This window comes from Dermacentor variabilis, chromosome 4 (assembly GCF_050947875.1).
Source record: "Dermacentor variabilis isolate Ectoservices chromosome 4, ASM5094787v1, whole genome shotgun sequence".
NCBI lineage: Eukaryota > Metazoa > Arthropoda > Arachnida > Ixodida > Ixodidae > Dermacentor > Dermacentor variabilis.
This window is the reverse complement of record NC_134571.1, coordinates 143,155,517-143,168,944: the sequence shown is the minus strand read 5'-3', so window position 1 is coordinate 143,168,944 and position 13,428 is coordinate 143,155,517. Positions and strand designations below refer to the sequence as shown.

General features: G+C 46.9%; 1 protein-coding gene across 1 annotated transcript in view; it reads right to left on the bottom strand.

Annotated features, from left to right (window-relative positions):
• LOC142579869 (Na(+)/citrate cotransporter-like) overlaps positions 1-13,428 on the bottom strand; it is a 64,664-nt gene that overhangs the window by 30,009 nt on the left and 21,227 nt on the right. The window contains exon 10 of the mRNA XM_075690502.1: positions 2,006-2,125. Within this exon, the coding sequence (XP_075546617.1) occupies positions 2,006-2,125 (120 nt within the window). The remainder of the gene's footprint in view (positions 1-2,005; positions 2,126-13,428) is intronic.

Sequence of the window (13,428 nt, the reverse complement as noted above, 5' to 3'; positions counted from 1 at the left end):
GAGAAGTGGGAAGAATACTAGTACCAAATGTGAGGATCACATGTTTGGTCGGGAGTTGTTCATTGTTTCTTCGGATTGTAATTCTCTGTACTTTAATGACATTCTGTTCTTGGAACCCTTCGAGAAGTTCCTCGTCACTCAAGCTGAGAAAATCTTCCTCTGAGATAACGCCCCTGCTGGTGTTTAGGGAGCGATGGGGAGAAATTGTGACTTTGATTTCACCAATACTGGCGAGTTCGGACAGCTTTGGTACTTGTTCTTTGTTTCTCAGTTCTATAAGTAGGTCTCCACTGGTCATTTTCGAGGCTTTATAGTCTTTGCCAATTTTTTCTACGAGGCATTTCGCCACCAAGAAAGGAGATAGCTTACGCATGCTTTGTGATCCTTCACTATGCAAGACGTGGTAACGTTGGAAGTTGTCTATGTCGGTTCGGAGGGTGAATTGAAAAGGTGCATCGGTGCGGCCTCTTTTCAGAGGCCGATCTGGAAGTCGCGGAAAAGCTTCTGCCATAATATGGTTTGAAATTCGGCGGCGGTGGTAGCCACCCACCACCGAGCCCAACAAGGGGACGCTACAGGTTGTGAGCAACCTGCACACGCCAGCTATGCACCGCCACTATAACCTAATGCATATAACCAAGACTGGATATACTACACACGGTTAACCCTTGCCGCCAGGAAATTCGGAAGTAAGAAGAAGTGAAAAGAAGACAGGAAAGATGAAAAGGCTAGAGAGAAAGTCGAAGATTGAAGAGGAGGACAGGAAAAGGCGACTGCCGATTTCCCCCGGGTGGGTCAGTCCGGGGGTGCCGTCTATGTGAAGCCGAGGCCAAAGAGGTGTGTTGCCTCCGCCGGGGGGCCTTAAAGGTCCAAACACCCAGCTTCGGCTCAACCCCCAGGATCCCCTTTTCCCCGGACACGGCTAAGCCGCGCACGGCTACACGCGGGAGGGTCCAACCCTCGTGTGCTCGGGTACGTGGTGTCGCAACACACCAAACGCCTGCTTGCGCAGACGCCCCTGCGGGGGTGTTACACATGTATCTCAAGAAATTTAGTAATATGTAAATACAGCTTTTGCAGAATCCTTGTAAACAACGTAACAAATTCACGCAAAATATAGAATGACGTATCGAATTTGTCCGCTTTGAATGATCTAATGGATTCCCTTTACAGAATCGCGATATCTGCTTTTGATGCAGAGCTATGAATATGTAAACTTTGTGCTTCTATACTTTTTAAACTATCAGAATGTTGAAAATTTTTTAAATAGAATTCAAAACATAAATCGAAATTCCGCTTCCGACAGTCACTAAAAGTTAACTATCTCTCTCAAATGCAACACATTTCATTAAAATCGGTCCAAGGGTTATCTCAGAAAAACGTTTTTGAGTTTTACATGTATTTCAATAGGCGGCGTCGGAGTTGCGCCCGAGCTAAGGCTTCCTCTCAAGCATACGAGGCGCTTGCAGAAAGTTCGACACTAAAGCGTAATGTACAACTACAACGGAAAACAATCAGCTCAAGTAACCAATGCACGGAGCAGGGAAATGGCGGCACGCGACGCTCTTGTAGCCGAGCAAGCCGGTGACGAGAGTGCCAGATCTGATCCATGTTTCAAGCAGGAGTGTCTGACACTCTCGTTACCGGCGTACTCGGGAACAAGAGCGCTGCGTGTCGCAATTCCCTAACTTCGCTCATCGGTAACTTGCGGTAATATTTTTTTCCAGCGCAGATGCGTAAAAAACGAACCAGACGGCTGCAGTAATGAAGACTCCGTTTTTGCCATTGTGTGCCAGACTTTGGGGTGAAGGTCAAACATCTGGGTCAACTTTTCGCAAAACTACGGTATCAATAATCACTCTCATGCAACATTTTTTGCCTGCGCTAAAAGTTTCCTTTATGTTGTGCTCCAGACATACTGCAACCGACGCCGCGTGCAGAGTTCCGGCTTTGTAGAGACGAAATTAACGGAAGAGACAATGAGCGCGTTCTCTTATCAACTCACGCTCTGGGCACAAATCGCCTGCAGAGATGCCACCACAGGAACACGGCCGAAGCGACCACAGACGGAGCCGAGTACACTGTCCAGGTGACGTAGTTGAGCGTCGTCCCTCCCTTGTACGTCCTGGGTTCACGATATTCGTGCATCTATAGAGAGCATTTACCAGAGGCATCGAAGCCACTACGGGCATGGTCCAAAGCAGTTCAGGTATTATCGCACTCAATAGTACTTGCAACACAGCCACACGACTGTGAGTTCTTTCAATAACATAAATAACAAGTGCTACTTTTCTTGTAACCAGGGTGCTACCAGTAATCGGTACGGTTTCCAGCAATATTCTTGCGTAGGACCTGTCATGCGGCTATAAGCGGACGCTATACGCTATATGGCTGCATGGTAGCGCACACTACCCCCCCCCCTCAAGAAAACCTGATTTTCATGTTGTTATACTGAGCGCGATAGTCCACTTCGCCCCGAGTTGCGTGCGCACAGCTCGAGGGCTTTCAACAGTGGCTTTCCCATCTTTCCCTGAATTAACCATAAAGTATCCATGACAAAAAACTTCAGTTGCGCAACTCGAAGTAGTTAGGACTCAAATACACCCGTACCAAAAAAGTGTCTATGAAACATATTGCTACCGTCACAGTCATTATTTCTGTTCACAAAAGCGAGCTTGTATTAAACGAGCGGGGAGTATAAGTGAAACCGAGTGGCATCTTGAGGTAATCATTCAGATGTATAACTTTGGAAGAAACGGACAATGTAAAATCATCAATGCGTAAAATGAAAAAAAAAGTAGCAATTGAAAGACACTCTAAAATGTCCCTACAACGTAATGAAAGGTTGCTGTCTGCAGCATTCTATTCACGACGTTATTTTGGGCCATCATTTTCTATCATTGCTATCAGCATTGGTTGATTGCTCCGATGGACTTATTTAGCTGTGTTTACACTGTTGTTCTGACTCTCCCGATGGTTTTCCGAGCAGATAATGTTCCGCCGAGCAGATTCGTCTTGCCCCACCAGGCTACATGTCCTGCGTCCTTCTTCCGCCCGTACCACTTTTGTGGCGACTGTATAGCCTTTCCTTTTCCTGGACATCCTCCTGGCCCTGCATTTACCACACGACATAGCCTTAGGCATGTTTTCATCTTCCCAGAACTACTACCTTTAGGCACTGACAACGGGAACTTCGTCGTACAGCTTTCACTCTTCGCCTTCTTCGGCGCCTGCCTTGCCCGACATTCCAAACATGGTGTCTCCTGAGCTTCCGCCTAAGCATGCTGGCCAGTTACTTCGCCTGCTCGCCTCATTCAGCGACACCTTTAGCTTAATGGTCGCCCGTTAGGCTGCCTCCGTTACTAAACACAGAATTTCTTAATCGTCTTCTCTGATATCCACCCAGTTCACACGAAGACCTTACTTACTATGTGTCCGCGCATGAGCGACAAGGTATTGAAACCGAAGCCAAGAAGCAGCTTTTTCGCGGAATCATTGAGACATTTTCCAGCCCATGGGCGCCCGCTGTAGTCCTAGTTAAAAACGACAACAATTTACGCTGCTGCGTAGAATATCAGCACTTCAAGCAGATTACTAAAATAGATATTTTACTCTCTCCCGCACATTTATGACAAACACGACTGCCTTCAGAGTGCGAAATACTTTTCTTCCATCGACCTTCATTCTGGGTACTGGCACCTTGCCATGGTTGACATCAATAACGAGAAGGCATCCTTTGTAATACCCGATGGCCTTATACCAATTCAAAGTCATGGCTTTCGAGGGTGTAATGTCCCAGCCACGTTCGAATGAGTAATGGACGCGAATTCTGCATAGAGTCAAGTTGTTCGTCTGTCTCTTTAAAGCGAAGCTGTTTATGGCTAGCCAATTTGTCCGTCCGTCTGTCTGTCTGTATGTCGCCTGTGCGCCGAAAGCTCCGGCGCAACTGATGCTCATAGGCGAAAAAGCAAGACAGGCGCGCGATTGGCTGCGCCAGTAGTGACGACGTTGCTCTCCGCCGCAGCCGAGCGCGCGCGCAGCGGTTTAGCTCCGGCTCCGAAATGGGTAAGCCACGTGTCATAAGTACTCCTTAGGAGCAGACAGCTCTCGATCAGCAACGCTGCCAGCAGAACCGGGAACGAGCTCGTCTACGCCGTGCCGATGCTAAAGCCGAGGCACAAGAACAGGCTCGTGCAGCCGAGCGCAAGCGGCAACTGCCTACCGAGGATCCGGCAGCCTACCAAGCCGTCGTTTAATGAACCGTCGGGATTAACCCAGTGATAAACACCGGGGCCGTGCGTCTCCGCTTCGCCGGTTAACCATCTGTACGGAGTGCTTGGGCAGTGACTTTTCACCTAAATGATGCCTTTATTTTCGTTCCCACATTTGCTATGCACCTCGAGCGCCTTTGATTGGTACTTTCTGTTTTTCGCAACCAATCTATTCAGCTTAATTGCTCTAAGTGTCACTTAGGGTACCACCAAATCACTATCCTCGACCATCTTATCTTGTTGATTTATCCAGTCTAGGCCATGACCCATAGAAAGTTCGAGCAGTACAGTATTTTCCCGTACCGACGAGCGCCAAGGATACACAGAGCTTTATTGATTTGTGTTGAGCCGCATCCGCCAATTCGTGTACAATATTGCGGAAGTCGCCCCACCATTTACTGCATCTATGAAAGCCGGTGCTTCATTTTCTTCGCGTCCTGAACAAGCAACCGCCTTCATGAGGCCCCTCTCTATTTTTATTTCTCCACCCAAATGAGTTTACTTCCACCCTCATGCTCATACTGAAGTCCTCACTGTCTCCAGTGGTCGTGGACTGGGCACTAATTTGTCTCAGCACCGGCGATGGCACGACAGTGATTGTATACGCAAATCGTATACGCAACCTAGCGGAATTATTGTATTACCGAGCAGGAAGGCCTTCCTTGCACTTGTCTAGACAGTAGGAAATTTCGCCCTTACGTACGGTCGGCCATTTATCGGGATTAAGGCGGCAAGCTGGGCGAGTTGGTGATTGAACATGTTCCTATGGGTGGGCAGCGCAACCCGGACGAAGGACGAGAGGAAGTACTGTCAAATGGAAGTACTGTACTGGTATGGAAGTGCGTCAAACACTCGGGGCAGCTTGTGGCATGCTCGGTGGGAGTGATCTACGTCATTCCACTTTCGTGCGGCAAAATGTACTTTGGGCAGACGGGACGCTGCCTTAACATCCGCCTCAGGGAGCACCAAGGTGCGATCAAGAATGAAACAGGTTCCAATCTGGCCGCGCACTGTAGAGTTTGCTCATGCAAACCCATGTTTGAATAAACGGAAATATTGTATAAAAATATGCATGAAATTTTTTTTTTTTATATTTGGGGTTTTACGTGCCAAAACCACTTTCTGATTATGAGGCACGCCGTAGTGGAGGACTCCGGAAATTTTGACCACCTGGGGTTCTTTAACGTGCACCTAAATCTAAGCACACGGGTGTTTTCGCATTTCGCCCCCATCGAAATGCGGCCGCCGTGGCCGGGATTCGATCCCGCGACCTCGTGCTCAGCAGCCCAACACCATAGCCACTGAGCAACCACGGCGGGTGGTGCATGAAATTAACCGCGAGATTATAGAGGCCTACTTCATGCACGTGAACTCAGGCGCATGCGTCAGCCAGACTTCTATCACTCTGCAGGATAAAGAAACTGATCTTTTGAATGGCAAGATAGGCTAATACCCTTGTAAATGTTACTTTACACGTGTTTACATTTTCTGTATATTATAGTCCGTTGCTTGAAATAATAAACCAGTTGTTAGTCTGCGCTCGTGTTGTGTACTTCCTCTCGTCCTTCGTCCGGGTTGTGCTGTCCACCCATAGGAACATTTATCGGGACAACAGACAACTGTGCGCTCTACTTACTTTCGTCACAAAGGAATCTACAGAGCACCTTGGTCGCGATGTGGTAGGCCTTCAAGAATAGTCGTATGCCGTTACCTTCGAGTACAGTTTTAGTTACACGGACGCAGAGATTTCACGCACGCAAACGTGAAAGCTCTACGTACCATACGCGCACTGCACCTGAAACGCTTTAAGTTACACGTACGCGACGCACGCTAAAAGAAACGAAGTATCGCCATTTCTCGCCAGGTATAAGCACTGCTGTAGCCATTGTCATCCAAGACAAATCAAAGCGAAGCCAGTCGAGTTGGATTGGCGCGCAAAACACGTAAAAGTGTGTGCTTGGGCCGATCGGAGCTTCGCAATGCCTAGAAGAGCTATATTACATGTTGACCTCGAAGGAGTCGCGCTCCCTTACCTCTCACAACAAATCCGAGTCGTTTTTAGAAGTACGAAGGTGCGGAGCTACCTTGTCGTAGTGTTTGGCTGCCATCTTGCAATGATGCCCTCGCTCGTTCGAGATCTCACGAGACCACCGCGCGGAGCTCTCTACGTGCGCAAGAAACGCACGCAAACTTTTGAGTCTCACGTACTTCCGTCAGACTCACGCAGACCCTTTTCGTTATGCGCAGGCGCACTGCTCACACGTAAGAGCTCCACGTACGCAAAGCCTTTACGTACGTGAAACCAAAACTGTCTATGCACACCAAGATGCCAGTTGCCTGTCACGCCATCCCGTCAACCCTCCTGATATCTCTGTGACCGATGCTGCGACTCTTGTGCCCTCGCTGTCGGTTTTCGTGGTCCTCGCCACCAAGCAGTGCCGCGACCAAATTAATTGACGTCATGAACAAGTTCGCCTCTGTTTTGGAATACATCACGTAACCGCGCAAACAACAAAGGGCAAAGAAGGAGACACACAGGACAGGAACTTCAACTGAACGACACATGGCAACTTCAACATTTGAAATGCCGCGCCTGTCCTGTGTGTTTCCTTCTTTGTCCTTTGTTGTTGGCGCGGTTACATAATGCATTCCAATATCGACCACCAGCTAGCCAGCCTCTCCTTGTTAAATTCGCCTGTGTCACATCGGGCCCCTCCCTGTTCTTCCTGCACGGCACTTCTTTTCGGCGCAGCATGCATCCTAGTCGTCCCCCAACATCCGCGTGCCGCTTTTTTCTCCCAGGTACACAATGTGCCGACAGCTGATCACCTGAGGGTCTCCCGCCCATTCGAGCATGTGCATCACCGCTTCTTTGTACTGGCCTATATCGATCCGTAAGCCGCTACGTGGCTTCTAGCGAGTTATGTCAGCGCTGTAAAAACCGCCTGTACTCCCTGCAGTCGCCTTCAATCTCTTGACGTATCTTGAGAACCGTTCTTTCTCGTTGGTGCAGACCTGTTCGTACCTTTACCTAGAGCTACCTCTATTAACAAGTGGATTGCCATCACTACCGACTATACAACTTAGTATGCGATCACCAAAGCTCTTCCGCCATCCTGCGCAATACACGCGGCTGAGTTCCTTTTCCACGACATTATCCTCATCAAGGCGCTCCTCTTTAACATGTTCTTTACCGTGACCGGCATTTCCTATCCAGAGTTGTGGACCACGAACTGTACCACCTGTACCACCAAGCACAAGCTCACGACTGTCTATCATCACGGACTAAAGATCTTATTGAGTGCCTTATTTGTACTATCACGGACATGCCTTCAATGTATGTTTCAAACGAAGAATGTGACTGGGAAAATGCTGCTGTTTTTGTCACAGTCGTGTAAAATTCCTCATGGCTAGGGCCGTCTCGTCTCCTGCTCGCTCGTACAGCTGCATCCAATCAGCAGCAGCCGAAATGGCCAGTGCACTAGGTGGACTTTTACAGAATACTCCCCCCCCCCCTCCCAGGACACCGCTGGTTAGTCACCATTTTATCTATTGGATGGCCAGCACCCCATATTGCTTTCTGACACCATCCCGCGGTCAACATTCCCCGTACTACTATGCCCACGACGTCAATGCCCGACCAGAACACGTCAGATTGCTCGCTCTCGCATTTCTGTTTTCCTGAAGAAGCAGAAGCGCTCCTATAACAGACGCCACCACGACGCCAACTTTCTTCCCGGAGACCTTGTTCATTTAACGAATCCAACTATCCTTTACGAGCTCTTGGGAAAGCTATACTGTCGTGCTACGCGGGTCCTTGCCGGTTCCTTGACTAGGTGACAGACGCAATCTATGAAATCTCCCTCGTCACGTATCCCACTTACTCCACACAGCCTTACCCGCCGTGGTGGCGTAGAGTCTTTGGCATCGCGTTGCTCAGTCCGAGGACGCGGATTCGAATCCCGGCCGCGGCGACCGCATTTTCATTGCGGCGAAATGCGATAAAGCCCGTGTACCGTGCATTGGGTGCACGTTAAAGAACATCCGGTGGCCAAAATTATTCCCGAGTCACTCAATATGGCATCCCTCATAATCACATCGCTGTTCTGCCCCATAAGACGCCAAAGTGTGATTTATTGATTCTTCCACAGAGCCTTCCCGTGACGTCTATCATGTTGACCACCTTAAACGCTGCGAGTTTTCGTCCACTTAATACGCACAGGGCCAGCCTTTCACGAAGGAGGGACATAGGTTTCACGAAGGAGGGACCGTACGCAACATTGAGGTAGGAGAGCACGAGCTTGTGCTGAAGTCTGCGAGAATAGGAACGTGCCTGTGAGACCATTCTTTTGTAAATGGCCTGTAAATGAATTTCCCTGTTTTCTCACCCTTTGTGCCGCCGTATTTCTGAAATCAGAATGTTCCGCTACTTTTTTACGACTTTTTCGCGTCCCTGTCCTCAATTCCGCGAATAATAGAGTTTACAAAAAAAATGTTAGGCTCTACGTTGCGTTCCATTTTTTTTCTCACTTCGGCTTGTATTTTTCGACACATTCTCACACAATCAAGATAAACACATACAGTGAAACACAATCCAACACAGGAGCTATTTTTATGTGCTCTCTTCATTGTGTCCGCGTAACTTATTTGCGCTTTGATGCACGCGTTACAATGTATGTGCTGCGTTATCCGACTTGCTCTTCTTGTACGTGCAATACACACCCAAGCATCAGCTTCTCTACCTAATGATTATACGTGTTACGTGCCTTGATTTCACCGAGGTAAATGTCGACCAACTAAATTCTTTGTATTACCAAAGACTTCAGCTGAGCCGTAAAAGAAACGTACATATCTATTGAAAAACTAAGTCGTTTCCATTGCTCAGAAATGCACAAATTATACAACCATAACATAAACCAATGTACAATTGTTGAACGAATAATTAATAATTAATTAATTATTGAAGAAGTAGGCGCAAAGGGACAAGTGATAGGTGCAATTCCAACTTAGTTGAAAATTTTTAAAAGCATGTGTTCGTAAATTGAGAAGAACAAAAAAACGGCCATAATGGGGAAAAAGAACTGTTGTCTGCATTGGGGTCGCGAATAATGCTAACTGAGGATTCCGCGTCACCTACCTTTCTTTTCGAAGCGACAACGCACACATAGAAACATGAAGCCCGTAAGCTTCGTTGGTACAGGTAGTGATCATACATGCGCAACTAGCACTAAGCGTGTTGGCCATGTTGAGCCATCAAAGCACAAGTGCTCTAAGTTACATTGCTGTGTGGATGTTCTCGCATGCAGGTCATATGGGTCGTGGCATCGCATTAGCATAGTCGAAAAAAAAGCAATCAATAAAGTCCCCGTCTTGCAAGGAAATTGCTTATACAGTGTTTTTGTTCATTTTACCTCAGCCGATGCGTGTGATGTCTAACAACAGTCCAGCCAAAACGAGTAAGAATAAAACAGCAACAAATAAGGCAGGGGCTTGCAACTGAGATCATGATAAATTCCGATGTATTTACTCTATTGAATGACAGCGAGTTTCCTAATACTAATACGCAACAAAAATACCTACTGCCAGAGCTGGTTTACGCAAGTAAGACGGAAGCGGCCTCTGTCGATAATAAAAAAGAAATACTGTTTGTCACAAGAGAAGACGCATTACGGTTTCCTGGAGAGCTCAGTAAGTGACAGTTGTTACTTCATATAGCTCCAGTCATATTCTGTGACGTGGAGGACCGCGCATCAACTAGCGGCTCCGTTAACACCCAACTAACAATTTCACGATGAGTTTCGCCATGCCACCGCTGCCACAAAGCATGCCGGTAGTATTAGTAGTAGTCCGTGGGCAGAAGGTCAACTATGTTAAGAAGCGCGTTCTGTGTGCCTTGACAAGGCCTGAGGTGCCTCGATGTAACTGCTACCAGCGTGGTATAGGGGCACACTAGGCAAGTTCCCTGATTCCTTAAGAGCAAAAGGTAGGGAGGCGAGACTAAAATAATTCTACTATAGTAGTGCGATTAAATCGAGGCATTCCCTCCTCCCACCCGTCCATCAATGTCGCATTAAACTTCACTGGAAGAACCCACAATGGTATTGTCCTTGACTCATCCGCATTTTACTCAAGCACAGAGTTTTGCAAAAACCACGAAGGGACACGTACTGGACAGGCGCTAACTTCCGACTAACGTTTAATGCAAGATGTTGAGAATATATGCAGAAAAATAGACAAAAAGAAGCAGAAAAGGCAAGAGAAAACATAACTCATCCTTTGATCGTACCGTCTATCACGTGTGCGTTACTAAGCAAATGTCACCAACTGCCCTTAAGAAAATTTACTTCGTTAGCAGATAACAAAGGAGACGTTCAGCTGGAGGTTTCTTGCCAAAGAAATGAATTTTATCGAGAGCAGCTCCTGACAATCGCTTACTATAAGGTACCCATGTTAGACGGTACTATGAAATGATTATTTGTCAGCTCTCTCGTGTTTTCTGTTTCGTTTTGTCTGTTTTTCTGTATATATTCACGACATCTTCCATTAAACTTTAGTTGAAAGCTAGCGCCTGTCCCGTTCGGGTTTCCTTGTGGTTTTTTTAAATTCTGCGCTTAAACAGTATCAAATACGGATTAACAACAAGCCCGAACCAACGCTTTACTCATTTACTGGCTCCAAACGCCGGTCTGGCGTCACTGACAATGTTACAGAATTTCATTGTACTACAACATCACTGAACGCTCATTTTCTTCGGGTCTTATCTACGCTTTGACCTATCGGCCAGATAGAATCTCGCCACCTTTCCTCCCCTCTGCTCTTCCTTGTATTCTCCGCGCTCTGCGTGGCTCGAATTTACCACTGTCTTGTCACGTGGTGAGGGCCTACTTCGCATGCGCCTTACTTTTCTATTTTCAAAGCGATTAGCATTCGAACGGCACTTCACATACTTTCCGGTAGCGTTCTGTCTATCTACTGTTGTCTCTAATAGCTCTCCTCCGCAACTTGGGTCACTGGGTAATGTATGCTCTGATTGGGTAAAAGCTTGTGCTGTTGTGCTGAGAGCGCCGATGTTGAATCCAGCCGTTGGACCAACTTAGGTCACTCGTTATGTGGCACTGGGTATGGGCCGCTCTTCAGTGTAACCTTTGTGATTACAACTTCACTGTCTATGTGCCAATGGTATGTGCCGCTTCTTAGTGACAAAAGAAATTATATAAAATTTATATGGTGCTGGGCGATATCAAACTCGGGTCATACATATTCCGGCAATCTTGTCTGAACATATACGTACACGCACGCCACGCATGGACCTCGTCACGACACCGCTAGAGGGCAAAGCATGTCCAGCGGGAAGCGCGAGAAAAGAGCCCGGCTCCATATACGTCCCATGCATGAAACGTTTTGGTGTTGACAATACAGTGCGTCGCAAATTCTAATCGCACTTGTGCGGACATTCATCGTGACACGGTTTCTGCCGGAAATTTTTATGACCAGGCTTTAAAGTTGTCACGTGACATTCCCTCCTTGTCTTATTCCTTACATCTTGAGTACCAGCGCCTAAGCGAAGCTACAGCAACTGTTATGTCCCCTTCAGTGCCGGTGTAGACAGTCGTGACTTGGTTTTACCAATCCTGTTGAGGGTTGGTAAGGAAGAAACTGTGGACACTAAGCATTGTATAAACTGGACCCCTCGCATATTCAAGGTTGCTTCAGACTGCTTCTATACGCTGAACATTGCTACATACGACCACTCTGCCGAAGGCAATACCATATTCGACAGAATGTTAAAAAAGGGTTTTGTTAGCAATTGCAATGCGATAGTTTCTGCTTGAATGCAATGCTTGCCGTGAATAATTAACTTTTGCTTGTAAATTGAATCATTGATTTGATAGTTGACATGAGATTCTGCCCCTTCACTCATTACGCAATTATTGAATGTTTCATTACTTTGTTTGATTATTTTTTTATCATACTTTAAAATGTCATATGTGGAGCATTGAGTTAAGGGGATCATAAAATGTTAAACGTGTCCGACTATTACGATACGCCCTAATGCGAAATTTGAGAAAAGCTGTATACGTGTTTTCATTTCGCGATATGCTGAAGGAAAGAATTTGAGACCGAAATCACCGCACCGACTGGCAGGGGTACAGTGCCATCAGCGCCTTCGCAGAGGGAGGGCAAGTATGGGAACGCTCGCACCAACTTCGGAAGAAGACGATGGCGAAGACGCGAGAAGTTGAACGAGCGTGAGAGGCAGTATGCGAACGCAGCCATGGTGAGCGGCATCGGAGCCAGCGGTGGAAGAAGACGACGAACGGGCGAGCAGTGGTACGAGCGCGTTCGCGCGGTTACGCATAGGGACGGCGACGCTCAACACAGAAACGGTCGCCTAAGAGCTGCGCTGTAATAAGAGCAATTAGTTTAGCAAGCAGGGTAAAATCAGTAAATATTGGCAAAGCAGCATTGCACCAAGGAAAAGGAACTTCAACAGCACCTGAAGACAAAGGGAGACAATGTGTCGCACATTTTAAGAAGAAACAACTTCACACAAACAAGAAAGGGCAATAATTGTAACACGGTACACCAACAAGAAAAATAAAGTTAATATGAACGTTCAAGAAAAAGATCGCGATATCAAAGGAATGGAATGACCATCAGAAACTTCATTCTAAATTGAAGTTACATGAGGCAAGGGAGGCTCCTTAAACGCGTCGGTATTTCCAAAGATACGTTGAAAACTCAAAAGATTATAAGTTCTTGGGGATGGTATCAATTCCTGACAAAAAATTGTGAATTCTTCGGTCTCCACCTACCATGTGGGACACATAAGACGGTAGCGGAACGGTGAGTTTCGAGGGGCTGAAGAGGAATGTAGAGTTTTATATAAGTAACGCTAGAACTTCAATCGTGTCTACGTCAAATATACTGTGTTGCCCTGTTATCAGCACATTATGTCTTATTGATGAGATTTTTCTGGTTCATCGACCGCACTAATGATGCAAATCCAAGCTTTGGGTGAACATGCGTGTGGTACGCACCTCGATGTGCTTGTGTCAGCAGCCAAGTTGAGCAAATTACAACGGACATAAGCAAGTGTTTGAGATGTTTTCGCGCACATTGCAGTGACATGTGTTGACCATGACAGGTTGGATTC